This window comes from Lactuca virosa, chromosome 7 (assembly GCF_052849685.1).
Source record: "Lactuca virosa cultivar CGN04683 chromosome 7, Lactuca_virosa_CGN04683_v6, whole genome shotgun sequence".
Taxonomy (NCBI): Eukaryota; Viridiplantae; Streptophyta; class Magnoliopsida; order Asterales; family Asteraceae; genus Lactuca; species Lactuca virosa.
Genome location: NC_136432.1, coordinates 113,368,835 through 113,387,276, shown reverse-complemented (window position 1 = coordinate 113,387,276; position 18,442 = coordinate 113,368,835). Strand labels below are relative to the sequence as shown.

General features: G+C 33.4%; 1 protein-coding gene across 5 annotated transcripts in view; it reads left to right on the top strand.

The window, feature by feature from the left end:
• The window catches only part of LOC145124516 (3-hydroxyisobutyryl-CoA hydrolase 1-like), a 53,184-nt gene extending 35,597 nt beyond the window's left edge, over positions 1–17,587 (top strand). Inside the window, exons 10-14 of one of the 5 annotated variants that reach the window (XM_079059886.1) lie at positions 692–752; positions 846–944; positions 1,022–1,123; positions 1,629–1,670; positions 17,314–17,587. In XM_079059886.1, the coding sequence (XP_078916012.1) occupies positions 692–752; positions 846–944; positions 1,022–1,123; positions 1,629–1,670; positions 17,314–17,451 (442 nt within the window). In that variant the 3' untranslated portion in view covers positions 17,452–17,587. The other 4 variants (XM_079059891.1, XM_079059892.1, XM_079059889.1 and 1 more) reach the window with 4 other exon arrangements.
• The last annotated feature ends 855 nt before the right edge of the window (positions 17,588–18,442 follow it).

The following is an 18,442-nucleotide window of genomic DNA, read 5'->3' as shown; positions in this document are numbered from 1 at the left end:
TTATCATTAATACTTGCCAAAAGTTTGAAGACTTAAATTAAGGAAGGTTATTAAGAAATTTAATTTGAAGCAAAATGATAATTTTAAAGTATTAAATTCATGTATATAAAGTAATTTAAATTTCTTAAACTAGACACCAATATTAATTAATTTACATTAAATATATAAGCATGCAATATAAACATAAGGTCTAAACATAAATATTTTATTTAAAAGTCCTAATTTTGTTTACATAATAACTAATAATTAAATCCAATACTAATTTCCCTGTAAGAAAACTATTCGGCAAAAGAGATTTATCGCCGCCGTTTTGCGCGGGCACATATCTAGTATCATCTCTAAGAAATAAAAATATTTTTGCCATATGTCACATTCTCATTTATTTTGCCACATATAATTTTGTGGTTATTTTAAATTAAATTTTATTCCACGTGTCATTTTATGGTTTTTTCATTTTATTAAATTCTAGATAATATTTAAATGCAATATTAAATACATATCAACTTATTAATGAACCTTCCTTCTAATTTTAAAATTACTAAATTAAAGATTCATTAATTTTTTTTATTTATTTATCTAAATTATTTGTTTAAATTTAAAAGAGAAAAAAAAAACACTTAATTTTTATAATTTAATATTGAATAAAAGATGTGATTGTAATTAAGCTATACACCAAAATTTTCGTTGGTAGGCTGGAAATGATCAATGAATGTTTCTCAAGAGAGGATGTAGAAAATATATTATCATCATTGGTATGTTTATTACTAGCGATTTCACTAAAATCTTGTTTTATCTCAATATTAACTTGCCAATATAGATTATTATTTGCATGTGCATCTATGTAGGAGAATTTGGCCGCATGCAAGCATGAAAAGTGGATTATTGATGCTATAAAATCGATCAAACATGCTTCTCCATTATGCTTAAAACTTGCATTAAAACTGGTAACTAAAATGACGTATGTTTCGAATAGAAATCGCAATTTGTTTGATCGTTGTTAATTATTTCTAACTATTTGTAGATTAGAGAAGGCCGACATAAAAAACTTGAACAATGCCTTGCTTGTGAACATCTTGTTGTTAGTCATCTTCTACGAAGAACCGTGAATGATGATTTTTACGAGGTTTGTTAATATTTTCCATTTTCTATGTTTCAAGATCTATTTTGTACAGGTATGGCGTGTATCTTTGTAAAATTTATCTATTTTTAGAGTAAATTATATGAATGATACCTATGGTTTGGGGTAATTTGCGCGTTTGGTTCCTAACTTATTTTTTTAACTCGGAAGGTTCATATTGTTTGTTTTTGTTACGCGCTTGTTCTCTGTCTTACCTAAAAAGACTATTATTTAAATAGAAAAAATTTGTGAGGTAGGTAAAGTAAGATGAGAGGGGTGAGGTTGGGTTATGTTTATTTAAATAAGTTAAAAAATCAAGAGCAAAATAATATTTTTAGTTAAGACAAAGATCAAACGCGTAACAAAAACAAACAACCGAGTTAAAAAAAATTATGTACCAAATGCAGAAATTTCCCTAAACCATAGGGACCATTCGTGTAATTTATTCTTATTTTTATTTCTATTATCATATCGTTGTTGAAAACCCAAGTCACAAGACTTTAAAATGCAGGGACCTAGAGCAATGATAATTGATAAAGATAAGAAGCCACAGGTAACATTATATTTTCGTTTTCGTTCCATAACTTGATTTCATTTAGGTATACCATTTAATATTTTACTTCAGATTATCTTATATCTCACGACATGAAATAAGATATGAAATTATTTAAACAACAGAGAACAATAAAATATTAAAAATAAATAATAATAAACAAAAAATAAATAGCTAAAAGTTAGCTGAAAGATAATTAACACGAAAGTAGAAAGATCAAACACTAAATGTGTAACACCCAAACCTATTAGGGGCAACCAAATCAACGTAAACTTAAAGATGCTTAAGAAACCAAGTTTCGTGTGATAACTTATTATTTAGAAATTTAAAGAATGTTGATTTTCTCTTCTTTAGTAATTTTCATTAGGACTTCAACATCTTTGAAAATAATTTTATTACAAACCTTCAAACGACACCACACACGTCTCTAGCACAACATATAGGCACCTTATTTTGAATTGGAGATTTAAATAGGTCCTTATTTTAAATTGGAGAGTTAAAGGAATCCTCGACTAATCAATATACCAACATCCACGAAAATCTATATGTATTGAGCCAACGTAAGAACTTATCACGAATATGTGCATAGTTCTCTGCATTGGCAGACCTATGTAGTGCTCGGGTGGGGGGGGGGGGTGACATTCCAAATTTCACGGTCAGAAAAGACCGATTTGTTTATGGTTTATTTAAAAATCAGAGTATCATTTTTAAGAATAATGTTGCAGAATTTGTTCCTAAAAATATGATAAATAATTATCAAAGCATTTCCGAAGAAATGTGTTTTCATAATATTAAAAATGTTGGGATGTCATTGTAAATACAGTACATAAGCATAAACAGAAATAGTACAAACCTTACAACATCTATTATTCTAATAGTCTATAATCCATTGATCTCTCATCAGATCATCACCCGTGTGCTCTATTGCTACTACATGTAATACAAGAAACTGAGTGAGTCAGGCTTGGGAGCCTGGTGAGCACATAAAATTTTCAACCTACAATAATTAAGTTTGTTTATTTCATCAAATCATTCAACCCTATTACCTGTTTCCGTTATCCTCACTTTTTGTCCCTAAAACATCTAATTTAAGGGACCTAGCCTAAGGATTATCATCGGGATGGACAACACTGCTTAGGGGATTCCTTAACAATATATGTCAAAAAGGCAACCATGAGGAGGATGGAGTACACCTGGTGAACAAGTAGTTCAAAAACACCTATAGGTTGCGAGTCTGCTAGCGTTCCACTGGACTGTCTAGAATAGCCCGTGGTCGTCATCTATACTCTGCTAGATGACTGAATCAACTTACACATCAAGGCCTCTCATCATTTATTTCATCATCTATATCATCTACTCATCTTTACCCATCATAATTATAAGTATAAAATACATATACAGTTTAAATCGAATAAAACATGTATATTTTGTTCATCCAACATAGATATCAAGAACACAGACAATATGCACACATAACACGTAATTTATATTAAATACTTCATATCTATGTGTAAGATGAAAGTATTATGCACTCACTTGTTAAAGTGATGACTCCAAACTCGGGCAGCGCTTCGCTTCTAACAATTTTATTTTCTTTCGACTAAACCGAGTATCATTATCACTAGATTTTAGTCTAATATTTATTGCGGCTAATTATTAGTTTAGATTTATCATTAACTCAAGGTCTACGTCATAATCTATCAAGTAAGGATCACCCAGGTAGGACAGTTGGGAGGCATGACCATTTTGGCATATAGCTTTTCTGAAATCCAACAACCAAGCCCAATGTGACCATTATAGACACCTCTCCCGTAAGAAGATCAATCAGTATAACGACTTCGAATTGATAAGTCTTGTTTATAGGTTCATAATAATGATAATGAACTTAAACATAAGTTACACTTAAAGTAGGGTAAGCATAACTCCCTTACAAGGGGGTTTTAGCTAGGAGCCAGACTTTGCAGGGGCAGAACTTCTGAGCCGAAAGCTCTTCTTCTCGGAGCCTTCTAGCGCTCCGGGCTTCGCCTCTAACACTTGGGAAGTGCTAGGGAATGATAGGGGCTAAGGAGCGTATTTGAGAGAGAAAGAATGGTCTTGTTGTGAGGAAATGAGGTGATTTATGCCTCTATTTATAGGCTGAGGGATCGCATTATGCGAGGCATAACTTCGGAGAACGCGGGGGGTACTCGGTACACTGGGTGTACCAGGCCCTACGCTGGGCGTACGCGGGCCACGTGTCGAGATCTGGTGCGAACCGTGGGGAGAAAGGTGGGACTGGGATTGTGCCACGTGTCAGCCTCGCATCTTAACCCATAATTTAATTATCTTCTAAATTCCGTAACTTGCACATACGAGCTCCGTTTTTGACGTTCTTTATATCCACGCGTATGTAACGACGTGATCTACAACTTTTGTTTAGACTTCGTCGGCTAATTTTGACTTTATTTTTAAAGTTATATTTTAACAGACTTAGACATATAAAGTCCGTTAAAAATTCATAACTTTGTCATCCGACGTCCGTTTCCGTCTGTCTTTATATCTTCTGTCATAAATTCGATTTCGAGCTGCATACTGCTATGCCAAATCTTACAAAAATCGTAACTTCCTCTAACGAAGTCAGATTTGGACATTCTCTATATGCACACTCTCGATTTAACGTATACTATGACTCTCGTTTAGATCGCTAAGGCTAAAAAGTATTCTATTGCAAACTCACTTTTTACGATACACAACGTCGTGTCAGTTTTGTCGCACAAACTTCGACGGGTCATAACTTCTTCGTTATAAGTCGGATTTTAGCGGTCCTTATATCCCCGAAATCCTTGTTACGACTACTTCAACTTTCTTTAAAGATTTTGGGTTAAATTTTCGTTCTATTTTTGACGCATATATTTATTATTATTTAATTACATCGTTATAAACACGTATATTGCACATAAATCACATAATACTCAAATAATTTCTCTTCAATACTTCAAAATAGGTTACCATTGTTGACCCTAAGTATTACATCATAATATTAATGCTTAGCCAGACACGCGGGCGTTACAGTGGATCCCGGGCAACTACTCTGATTCAACCCTATAGTATAAGTTTTTTTATTTTTTATTTTATTTTTCTATAGGTGTAACGCCTTCGAAATATGAGTGTCACTATTATTTTTTTGGTGCCACCACTATTCAAATGTTTTGCGTTCGCCACTGGTTCTCTATTTCGACTTTTATTATGGTGATACATTCTAAAAATTTCAGACAAAAATTTCATTTTAAATTCATTTCAAAGCATCCAATAATCATGTCAAATAACCGAAAAATGTATCATAGTTGAATAACATCAGAGTACAAAATCCCAAAATCACATAATGCGGAAAATGTGGGTGGATACGGTGCGATCAAGCCGGGCCATTCCCTTTCGTGCTGGAAGTACCTGAAACATAAACTGAAAATCATAAGCACAAAGCTTAGTGAGCTACCTTAAAATACCACATACCATACATAATAAACATATAATGGGCCCCACCCATCATAAGGCCTCGCCCGACATCGAGCCCCGCTCGCTATACAGATCTGTCAGTTATCGGGATTCGCCAAGTATACATATAAACATATAAACACATAAACACATAACACATGAAATAATCACAAGATAAATAGCATACAAAATGGTCATCGGGCCCCGCCCAGTAAATATACAAGCATATAACACATGCAAGAGTCACGTAGACATTTAGAATCCAAAACATAAAAAAATCATGGGTCGGCATTGGTGCCTTCGACCCGTCAAACACAGTGAGGAAACTCACATGAACTACTCAAAAGAAGCTCACAGCTACCTCAACAACAGATCAACCAACCCAAGCTTCCTAAAGTTAAACCGATACCAGACCTTAGTCAAATACTCCATGCTACCCAAGGTTGACCCAAAGTCAAATCGATCAAAAAGTCAACGGTCAGAGTCGACTGAGCCGTCAATAATATATTTTCATTTTATTATTGAGCCAGGAATGATCAACTCCAAAAGTCAAACTCGATCGCCAGATATTCCTACGTGGCCAAGAATAAATACCATAAATGTCTAGATTGTTTGGATATACCTATTTCACTTCAACAATTAAATATAGGATAGGCCTTAGATAAATTTAATTATATAAAATTACTCATCTCGACATCATAGTAAACTTAATTTTGTTACTATTTTAACGATACGATATTATCCTATAGACCTTGAAATCCATTTAAGCTATCTTTCGAAAATAGTCGAGATATGCAGGTCCAAATATGGGAAACGAAAATTTGAGGAAGTCATGATGCTGATCATGTTGATGGAGAAGGAGACAATTAAGTTTCAAAATCTGGCAAAAATATTCCTATGGTTTATCAAGTTGACATATTAAACACTAAATCTAATTTGTCTTACAAATAGATTTACAAAAATTACCATTTAGTCCTTGTACTTAAATATTCCAATTCTTATTATTCATTGAACTTAATGATGTGCTTAATAATCATTTACTTTAGTAAATCACATTTCAATCAATTTAATTCATCTCTTTCATCTATAAATGCCTTTTTACTAATCAACTCTACTTATTTCATTTTACAAGTTATTCTTGAATGAAATCATTGTTCGAGTTATTTAATAACCATATTTCAAAATATCTAGACAGAAGACGGGTGTTACATATGGAAAATGGAACATAACTATGTATTCAAATCAATACTCCTACATATGATATATGCTCTAGTTAGAAGGGATAGGATTAATTAAGCCCTTTAAGATTTTTTCCCCACATAGGTTAATTGTAGGAGATATTGTGATCCATACATAGGAGAATAACATAATCTATTGGATTGGAGACTAAAGAAATGAAGAATTACCCACATATTCTAATTCACATGCCCAAATAATTAGGTTTGGTACATCTCTTCTTTGTATTTCATTTTAATATATGATAAACATTATACAACATGATATATACTTTGACCTACATACAACCCCTTGTCCTAAAGGCCTAACTATATAATATGGCCTACCCAACTAGAACAGGTTTGAGTTTCCACCGAAAGAAAAACGCAGGGAGAAACGTAAAGTTAGAAAAAAAATTGAGGATTATATAATCGTTTGGTGAGGGTCGGCAAAGCAAGATGATCCTGTATAGAGATGCAATGAACTTGTAAATACTTTTTTTTATATAGATAAAGTGAATGTATACATGGCATGACTCATCAAAGTATGAATCATCGAGTTGGCGGAGGCATAAGTGCCTAAAACATTATCGCACCATAATTTAAGAGGAATACAAGAGGGAAAATGATGTGTGGATAAATGATTTCCATTTAATTTCTAAAGTAGGATTGGCCAATTCCTTTTACTCACCTTCCACAGAGGAATATGAAAAGATCTATTTCTTTCAAGAAGATCATGATATCGTACTTCTAGTAAGGAAGGTTTCAAATCCTATTGTAAATCATATATGATCATGACAATCATCCTAATCTAATTCCATAATGGCCTCAAGTTGAGTTAAAGGGACCATGCCATTAGATCAAGAAGAGTATGTTAAGGTATCTAATAAAATAGGGGAGACTCAATGAAATAAGCCCCCATGAGAGGTGGTTCCTCAACGACAACAAACAATATGCTTAGCTATAGATCAATGAAATTTTATAGGATAAAACATGAATTGACAAACTTTGTTGATACAAAAGGCAAGATCAGGTCAAGTTAATGTCATATATCGAATGAACTACATGATCTGAATCTATCAAGTAGAGTAAATATATAGGCGACGAGATAAACCCTGTAAATAGTGGTAGAGTTAAAGTATGCAACAAACATATGAATTACATAATTTTTTTTATTAAGTTAAAATGTGCTTTGTGTTTGGGAAAGCACAAGCCTCACACCATTAAGAAACTTGAATACCGAAAAAGTATAAGATCTGACCCAAATCCTTCAAGGCAAACTCGTAGGAAAAGCAAGTGATGATACATAATAACTTGGTAGGATTATTGCCAATGATAATGATATAATCTATGTATACTAACATATACAAGTGCAGAGTCTCCCAACTATACATACACATATAATCATTTGTTTTGGATCCAACATATCCAAGGGAAAGTAATAATGAAGATAGAAAATAAAACAATGCAAACTATATGAAGCTAAAATAAGGTAATAAATATGATAGACAAAGTGAATAATGTTACAGGTCAAAAATGTTGTTTCATATAAATAATATATTACATGTATCAATTAAAAGGGCATACTAGATATTTAATTGGTACGAATAACATAGGGGGTAGGTATTAATGGAAAAACAAACCCAACAACGAAAACAAAAAGTATCAATTTAAGGTTGGGTCTAGTGTAGGGGTTTTCAGGCTCGGGGATGTGGTCGATATTTATCTTCAAAGTTTAATAAATACTTGTCCGAGGGATGGTATTGGTGATCACACCACTATAACCTATAACTAAACCCAAACCATAACCATAGACTTAAAAACAATTTATAGATACATACATTTGAAGAGATTTTGCCATTAATAGACATTGGGGGGGGGGGGGGATTTAAAAAAATAGACAAAAAAAATCGAATTTTCAGGTATAGACATGGATTCCGCGAAGCTGAGCTCTGAGGGCTTCGCAGAATCAACTTAATCTCCGAGGGATGGATGTGGCAAAAAAAATATGAACATCCATTCCGCAGAGATAGCTCTGCGGAGCTCTCTCTCTCTCTCTCTCTCTCTCTATATATATATATATATATATATATATATATATATATATATATATATATATATATAGGATGAATTGTCATTGCATGGGTACTGGAGGGGTGGTGTGTCATAAGAAAAGCCTAAGTAATAGTATGGAGTAGGGATTATCGATTTGATCCAAAATACATGCTCTTGGAGCAATCAATAGATGACGCGAATGTGGGACGAAATATTGTAGACTGGGAGTTAGAGGTGAAAAGAGTAAATATGTAAGATGTTATCTCAAGTTTGATGGAGGAGCTATTGAATATGGACCAAAAAAGCTGAAAATAGGAAGAGGTTGTGGGGGCCTTGGGAGTTGAGATGGAAGTGGTAGGTGCGATAAAGGATGTAGCACTTAGGAACGACCGAACTAAGACTAATCAAACCTAACATAATATGATATGTAACATAATAGGTGAAAGGGTCAAAACAACAATACACATGGTCTTTAGAACTATATCTAAGCAACATGTAAGGAAGGGAATGAAAGTCCACCTTATGTGGATTATAAGAGCTAAGATGAGAGAAACACAAACATCGAAAGAGATAGAGGAGCAAATAGTCGGGAGCACCTGTAACAAAAGGTGAGAGATTATAAGAGATGAGGGAATGAATACGATTATTGAGAGATGAGGGAATGAATACGTTTATTAAGATAATCGACACTTTTAATGGAGAATTTCCTAATATCTTGAGGTATATCAGATTGAGCTAGAAACAAATTCTACATAGCAAACACATAAGGAATCAAGCACTTAACCATTTAGTTTTTTCCATGAGTATACAAACAAGAGACTTTACGGGTAAGTTTAAATCAAGGGAAGATGCATGTTTGAGTATTTTTCAAATTGACATACAAACTTAAAGACCCAAACAAAGAAAACTTTTGCAACATTTGATTATATTAGAAATAGGTTAATCCGTATGCACTTAGAAATATGTAGACAAATAAGAAAAATTAGAAATGAGCATCAAAGAATATTATGTGGCAACCCCTAAAACGTTACTAAACATAAGACCAACAACTTCACAAGAATGGTTTTTTATTTTAAAGGTCAATATGCAGATGTAATCATCGGCGAAGAAGTATAATAATCACCAAAGTTTTTCTTCATACATGGTAAGAAACATTTGCTAAAATATATTTAAAAGATGTAGATATAGATGACCCAAACAACAATGCCAAGATATAAAATTTGCATGTTTACCAACGAGTGCGACAAGTGTTAGTGACAAAGGGATGAGATATGAAAGGAGTAGAGTGATGTGTATTGGATCCTCCAAAAGAAAAAAATAGCATAAAAGTCAAAAGAAATATCATTGTCTTCTGAGATTTTTTTAACGTAGTGGAAAAGGTAGATATGCCAACATGTAAAATAGATAAACGGCGTATCGTACAAACATTCAAAAAGTTAATGGCCTAATATGCTTCAATGTACTCTAATTATGCGTGATCTGGAGTAAGTAACATGGTTGGTTGTACTTATACTCAGGAATAGCTATGAGACTAATAATGAGGCCAAGAATGGGGCGTGTGGGATACAAATATGCCAATGGTGCATGGTAACACTATCAACATTGTCAAAGGCTATTGAGTGTGGTAATATGTTATCACATCCAAAATGTTCACCTCATCATCCTAGTTATATTTTTGGTGTTATAACATCCAATGTAGAAATGGACAATACCAAATAACATGTGATAACACCTACCATTTTCTATTTGTTTTATTTTATTTTATTTTTTATGTTTTTAATTTCTATTTTTCTATTTGTTTTATTTTTTTAATTTATGTCATTATTTTTTTTTAAAAAACATATAAATTAATAAAACATAATTAAATTAAACACTTAATTAAACATACCATTTTAAAAATAAAAACAACATTACAAAGGAAAAAAAACATTGAACAAAAACATACGATAGTTTGAAGAATTGTCAAATCCTTCGTAACGCGATCTTCCTCAGCTTCACGATGAAGGAACTCCAAATGCTCACGTTGCAACTCATATATTTTAAGCGCGATTTCGTTGTGGGCGTCAAATTTCTGTTTCATTTCCGCTTTCTCTCGAAGTCTACTTTCGCTTTCTTCCACATGACGTTGAGTCAGCCTCACTTTGTCGCGACCTATCGGACGTCGAGGCGGGGATATCTTTTCGATGTCGTTAAAGTCATTCGGTGTCTCATCCATGTCCGCATTGAGGTCAATGTTCGTGCGTGCGTCTGAAACGTCGACCGAACTCGAGCCGCGAGACCTCTTGGATTGTTTTTCCGAGAATGTGTCTGTTTTATTCCATTTTGGGTCTTCCTTGACAATCTCCCAAATCTTTTCGTGCTCGAAAACGTGACCCATCTCGACATGATATTGGTCCCTCGCCGCTTTATAAACATCAAAATCGTTCGCACCACTTTGTTTGTGCGATGAAAGTTTGTTGTAGATGAAATTGAACTTGGTGCACTTTTTGCTTATTTGAGTCCACTTGCTACACAACATACCATGATTGTGATAATTTTCATCCTTTTTCAAAATTGTCACACCCCCGAACCAGACGGCGGAAACGTCCGAGGGCTCGTGTGACTTAAATTGAAATATCATCACAATGAATATACATGAAACATAACATAAACATCACCATGCATTAATACATTACAACCGTCATTGTTCACATCCAGTACATTGTTTACATTACATGATCCCAAAAATAAATTGTTCATCAAATGACATCACACAAAAGACATTCCGACACATGCTTGATAATTCTTCATTCTAACGGTTACCTGAGAACACAAGTTATTTTGAAAACAGTCAACATATATAATGTTGGTGAGTTCATAAGCAGGTTTGATATGAAAATGTTTTGTATTGCTTGTAAAATCCAGAAAATCCGATATTTTCTGAACAGAAATTGTTTACGAAAAAGGTGTGATGATCCATAAGTATACGTGTAAATGATTTCAAAACATGCAAAGGCGAAATGTTTTTCATAATAGTTTCTTGTATTATAGTTGTTGTAAGTAAAAGTGAATAATGTTGTTTCCCCCGGAAAACCCGATGTTTTCCGATATAAATAGTATGATAGTTTTGTATTATTGTAGCGTCATAGCACATGAACATGATTTCCAAATGATTACTTAGATGGTAATGGATCTCTATGTGAGTCGTTATAACCATGCATAATAATGACTAATTCGCCTGTCTTGGCATTCTAGTGAATGCCGGTATTGAATTAAGATTTTGTCACCCTAGACTGGCCGAGTCTAACTGTAGCGAACAGCTTAGGTGTGGGGGAGTCACCCCCGTATAGATCTATACACAAACTCTCGCTCTCCCTCCAAGAGACTTTGATTATAACTACATACTACGACCGACACTTATTGCTGTCGCCCGTTATTTCTCACTAATCCAAAAGAAATTGTATGACATTGTTACACGACCCAATTTATGTTTACTTGAATAAAGGTAAGCCTATCAGACGAAGAGAGGAGGACTACGGAGGCCCACTAACTTTGTATGTTATTACAGGCTGTCGAGTATACTACGGACACGTTATAGCCCATTAAGCATATTATAAAGGTTTAAGGTCTTATTAGCAATACAAGTGGACCATTAAGGTCGAATAGTATGTTAAAGCTAATAAAGGCCCGCTGGGTATGTAATTGGGTCACCGGAAGCCCAATAAACATGTGTGATTATATTGGGCCCAATAATCAAGATATTGGGCCATAAATGCCCAATAGCACGAATAGAAGATATTTGAGTCCAACCATTGAATCATTTATAATTTATTGATCTTAAGTTCGTAATGTAGTTGTTTGTTGTAAGTGAGATGTTTATTCGAAGTGTTAAAATGTTTTGACGTTTGATTTATAATGAAGCTTGATTATATATATATATATATATATATATATATATATATATATATATATATATATATATATATATATATATATATATATTTAAAACAATGCGTTATAAACTTAATATTTTTAGCCAAACGATTTAATATTTGTCTACTTGGCCCAAAAACATTTAGTTTGACCATTTCAGCCCCTTAATATATAAAAATGGCACTTTTAGTCCCCTTTTATGAAAATTGACATTTTTGGTCCTTAAACCGTTTTTCTTGACGTTTTAGACCCAAACTTTATTTAAATAATAATTTCAGCCCAAAAATATTGTATTTGTCATTTCCAGCCCTTAATTGTAAAATTTTTACACTTTTGGCTCAAATTCCGTAAGTTTTACAATTTTGACCCCAAAATCAAAAACTTTGCATTATTAGTCCAATTTTTGCATCAAAGTCATTTTCAGCCCCTAAAAATAGTTTATTCATGTTTTAGACTCATAGTTTGTTAAGTTTTCCAATTCAGCCCCTCAACATTTCATTTTTTCGCAACTTTGGGCCCAAAAACTCGTGAGGCCCAAATTAAAGCCCAATAAGCTAAAATTTATGTTTTTGACCCCTAGAAAAGTGTTATTTTCATAAAAGTTAGACTTCTATGTAAATAATACCATTTTGTCCTTATAAAACCGAAAATTACATATTTTACCCAAAATTTGATTATTTTTGCAAAAATGACACTTAAAAGGACTTTGACTTTGTTTTCACTTCTTAAGCCTAAAGATCCTTAGATCTTTGAAGTAAATTGTTTATTATGTACTTTGTTTATGTATTCTTCACACTTTATCCATAGATTTCAAGATTTAGCAAATAATATCATATTTTCACAACATAAACCAAAGAAATCACATATAACAAGCATACACACATAGATCAACACATAGTACTTGTATTCTCCCCCAAAAACAAGTAAAAACCGAAAACAAGGGGGTATGAACTCACCTTGGATTTGTTGGTTCGGTTTTGGAGAAAGAAATGGAAGAGATTTTTGGTCCTAGCAAGCCTCATTGAGTTGATTTCGAATTTATGAAGCTTCTAAGGTGTTCATGGGGTAAAGCTTTGTAAGAAAGAGTTCTAGATGTTGAAATGAAAGAAGATGTTTGTGTATGCTAGCACTTACCAAAGATTGACAACACTTGAAGAAGATCCTTGAATCCAAACTAATTTTCGAGATTTCTTTGAAGGAAGGAAGATGATGATATTTGAAAGAAATGGAGAGAATTTGTGGTGTGTGTGTGTGTGTGTTTGGTGGTTCTCGGCCGAGAGGAAGAAGAGAGGGGAGAGAGAGAGAAGTGAAGTGACTATTATGGGTGCATGTTGGTCCATGCATGGATACACGGTGTGCAATAAGGAGGTGACACCTCCCAAAGTCAACCCTCCCTGTTTACTTCTTCTTTCCTTTTTTTTGTTTTCTACTTGGGCCGAGAGAGAGAAGGAAGAGAAATGGCTTGGGCCTTTAGTGCTTGAGTCCGATAATATGAAGCCCAATTTGATGGTTTTCGGCCCATTGGGCCTTTAGAGCAGTTCACGGCCCAATTCTTGCATAAAGAATGGATTTGAGGTCCATTAAGGCTAATTGGATTTGTTATGGCCCAACAAGGCCCATTAAAGGTAAAATAGTCCATTTTAGACTTATAAGGCCCAAAAAGGTTAAGTCTCATAAGAGTGGGTCCAATTAGAGCCCATTTAAGAGTTCTAAGCCCAAAATAGTCAAATTGGAAGCTTTATGGTCCATTAGGCCCAATAAGAAAATCCTAGTCCATATTGGACTTAAACCGGGATTTTCAGGGTTTCCAATCTTTTGTTGACTATTTAAAGTGTTTGCATAGACTTTTTGATGGAAATTTTGTTGTCATTGAATAATCATCATGCATGTTTTCCAAATTTGTTTACCAGTGTTATCATCATTGTTTGTTACAAAAGCATGGAATTTCCTAGTTGTGACAAAAATGGTCCGAAATTTCCCAATCACAACTTCCCAAAAAACGAATTTTCGCATACCGTTTCCCTGAGTTGGATTTTTTGATGTTCTTCACCACGACACCGCCAACGCATATTCTTCCTCCGCAGTCCACCATGTTGGAGGTTCTTCTTCCGATTGCTCCACCACGACCGCTTTCCTTTTCCTTCTTGCTCTCCCTTTGTTGGCCATTTTTTCCGGCTCCCCCCGGCTTACGTCTCGGGTACCGTTTCTTGAGTGGGTGGTGGTTGTGTGTTATTTTGTTGCGTTGTAGCGAATATGTTGAAAAAGTTTTGTGGAAGGGTTGTAGGGATTGGAAAAGTTGCCGGAAAATTGAAGTTGCGGTGTGCCTTGAGTGTTGAGGATGTTCGCGTACAACTCATATTGTGCAAAACGGAGAGGATGAGATGAATTTGTGTTTGGAGGAGGAGTGTTGGAGTTTTGATCTATATTGTGTTGTGTGTAAAAAATGAATTGAGAAATGGTATGTAAGAAATGAAGTGAATATATATATATATATATATATATATATATATATATATATATATATATATATATATATATATATATATATATAGGGAAGGGTTATATGGAAAACAAAAAAACCTTAAAAAAAACCCTAAAAATCATAAAAATGCATAAAAAAAATACTTAGAGATCATAAATATTTTTTTTTGACATTTTTTACCTAAAAATCGCAGGTTTAGTTACAAAATCGCTAAAAAAAAAATAAAAAAATCGATTTTTTTTTTGGTTTTTTATTTTCAAAAAAAATTTCAGCGAAAATAAAGAAAAAGCTGCGAAAATTCATAATATAAAATCAAAAAAAAGATTTGTGATGTCTAAGTATTTTTTTATGCATTTTTATGATTTTTAGGGTTTTTTTTAGGGTTTCTTGTTTTCCATAGAACCTAAACCCCTCTCTCTCTCTCTCTCTCTCTCTCTCTCTCTCTCTATATATATATATATATATATATATATATATATATATAAATGGTGAGTAAAAATTGAAAAAAATACTTTTTTTTTTGTAACATTTCGACCATTCTTCAATGATCAATTTTTTGACCATTACCGAAAAAAATCGACGACATATATTGCGATTCTTCCCATTGCCACGATAACGCATGATACCATAACGCCAAAAAACGGGGACCGGGTTCGGTGTTCCTCACGTTATAACAACGTTAATACGAGGCTACGTTGGAAAAACGCCATCCGGCGTTGCCCGTACAGACTCGTCTAAGAAAACTAGAAGTCCCTCTAGTTCTGCTCTTGCCCACTTTATCATTTTTTCCATGACCATCAGAGTTATAAAGGTTTCCGTGACTGCTATTTTTGTGGTGTCTAGAAAAGGGGGATTAACTGTTAAAAAGGTTATTGATCCAATATTAATACGTTACGGAAGAAGTATCCACACACCAACGAAATATAATGGTTTGAGAGTTAATGAAATATGAACTTTGACTTTTATATTTTATAGCTCTTTTCATTTCTTCTAGGTGTACTAGAATTCTCATGAAATAGTCTCTTATTACTAGAGACAATTTATAGATTGGGAGCACTTTGTGGAACATGAGACATTATTGATCCATAATTGTTGAATTATTTAAAAATTTATTCTCAAAGTTTTAACATACCTTAATTCAACAATAACTTTTGTATCCAACCATAAAAGACGACATGCCGTCAAATTTTTTGCATATCCCACATATACACTTTTTGCTTTAGGTCCAAGTTTTCAAATCTTAGGTAAGGGGCCTTAAAGTAACCCAAACATAATGAAATCTTAAAAAAACTTATATTGGGTTTTCTTCCTTTCCAAATTTCATAAGGATCTACTTTGATTTTATTAAATATTGCTCTATTTCTTACATAACAAGCCACGAGTAATGCTTTACCCCACAGATTGTTTGGCGGATTTGCATTCACCAACACATCATTAAAACATAATTTGCAAAACCCCATTATTCCTTTCTTCTGCACCATTATGTTGTAGTGTACATGGAGATATCATTCCATGAATTAAACCATGAATTTCACAAAAGGAAGAGAATTTTGTTGGAAAATACTCTCCACCTCTACAACTTATAAGTATTTGAATATTTTTACCTTTTGAGTCTTTACTTGAAACATATATCATTTGAAAGCTTCAAAAGCTTGGTCCTTAGATTTTAACAATTATACATAAGTATATTTAGAACAACTATCAATGAACGTTATGAAATATCTATTTCCTCCTATAGTTAGTTGTCTATTCAATTCATATATGTATGAATGAACTAAATAAACGATTGTAGTGTTCCTATCATTATTGGGAAAAATTCATCTTGCCTTGTTCATAGATTTCATGCTTTTCACAATGATCATTATTATAAGAAATTACCCCTTATTTAGACATGTATGGTGGGCCTCCAAACTCCTTACAAATCAAAAGTTATGGTCGGTTTAGTATGGGCTTCTATTGGCCCTGTTAATCTTATTCCTATTTGTCCATAAATGCCTTAACCAAGTCTTATATATGCTCCACATCACAATGACATCCTTTGTATTTGTGCTATATCGTGACAAGAAACACATATAAATAGTTACATGGTTGAAGTTTTGTGTTTCCATGAAGTTTCTATTAGAAAAAGAAAGAAAGCCCTAAACTTTGAGAAGATAATAATACAAAGCTTTTTAGTGGGGGTTTCATACAAGCAGTTGTTATGGAGAAGAGGGGTAGTATGAAGGTTGTGAATATTGATGACTTCATTGACTTCATCTTTTTTCCATTTGACATCTTCAGCTTGTTGCTCACCCTTGTTCTACATCTTCTCTTAAATATTTGTTGATCTAATTGAATCATTCAACGACTTATTTGAAGACTCCTTTAACTAAATAGAGACAATAGCTTTCTTTTTTAGAAACGATAATTAAGTAAAAAATGAATGAAAGTACCATAAGAAAGTCGACGTCCAACATGTAAGTACATTCTTTTAATCAAATTTTAGAAACTTTTTTTTTCTTATCTACAGTGGTCACCATCAAAACTTCATCTAGTGAATGAGGAAATGGTAAGCAAGTGTTTCTCCACAATTGACGATGAAGATTGGCAACCATTAAAACTATTTGCAAGAGAAAACTTGAAACAATTTATGATGTCAAGGATCTAGCGACTTATCTTCGTTATGTGTCCATTATATCTTATTATCATGTACACTCATGTTGATTTAGGTGTTTGCATATTCAATGTGTGAATCATATCACTTTTTAATTAATAAAATAATATAGTCGATATATTTAACAAGATAGATTTGTTTTAAAGGTATAATAAAAACAACATAAGATGGTAGTCATTGCCACTATGTTTACTTCATACATTGGAGACGACAGTTGAACCATCTAAGAGTAGATTCAAGTATCATCAAGTTCATAAAGTCAAACCTTATGCCAGTGAATGGTAGCATTTCAATTGTTTGTTATATGGAATAACCATTTAGTATTTTGTATTAATATTAGTATAAATAGGGACAATATTCACATAAGAAACCCCTCTATATACATGAAGTAAGAAACAAAGAAATCTATACAAAGATATTCTAACGCACCCTGTCAGTTGGAGCAAGAGGTTCCCAAATGTTCAAACTATTTCCGAAAGCAAGAAACAACTGTGTAAGTACTCCCTTCATAAAGATATATGAAAACTAATATGCGGATGACACATGCAAAACATGCATTTAACCAATAGCAACATGTTCTCTAACAAAATGTAAGTCTATTTCCACATGTTTAGTGCGTTGGGGTTGAACTCGGTTAGACAAAAGGTACATGACACTAACATTATCACAAAACACAAATATAACACAAGACTAATGAGAACCCAATTCTAGAAGGTTTTGAAGACAATCAACTTTAGCCACGACATTAGCCACCCCAAATACTCATATTTAGCGCTGGAATGAGGGATAACATGTTGATGCTTAGAGGACAGAGAAACAAGATTGTCACCTAGATAGGCAGAAAACCTGGATGTTGAGTGTGGACCGACGAATCTGAGGACAACTAACCTAGTTAACATCAATATAGGATACCAAACGATCAACATAGGAAGGATGAGGATAAAACCCATAAGAAAAGAGTACCCTGAGAATACGCTTGCGCATG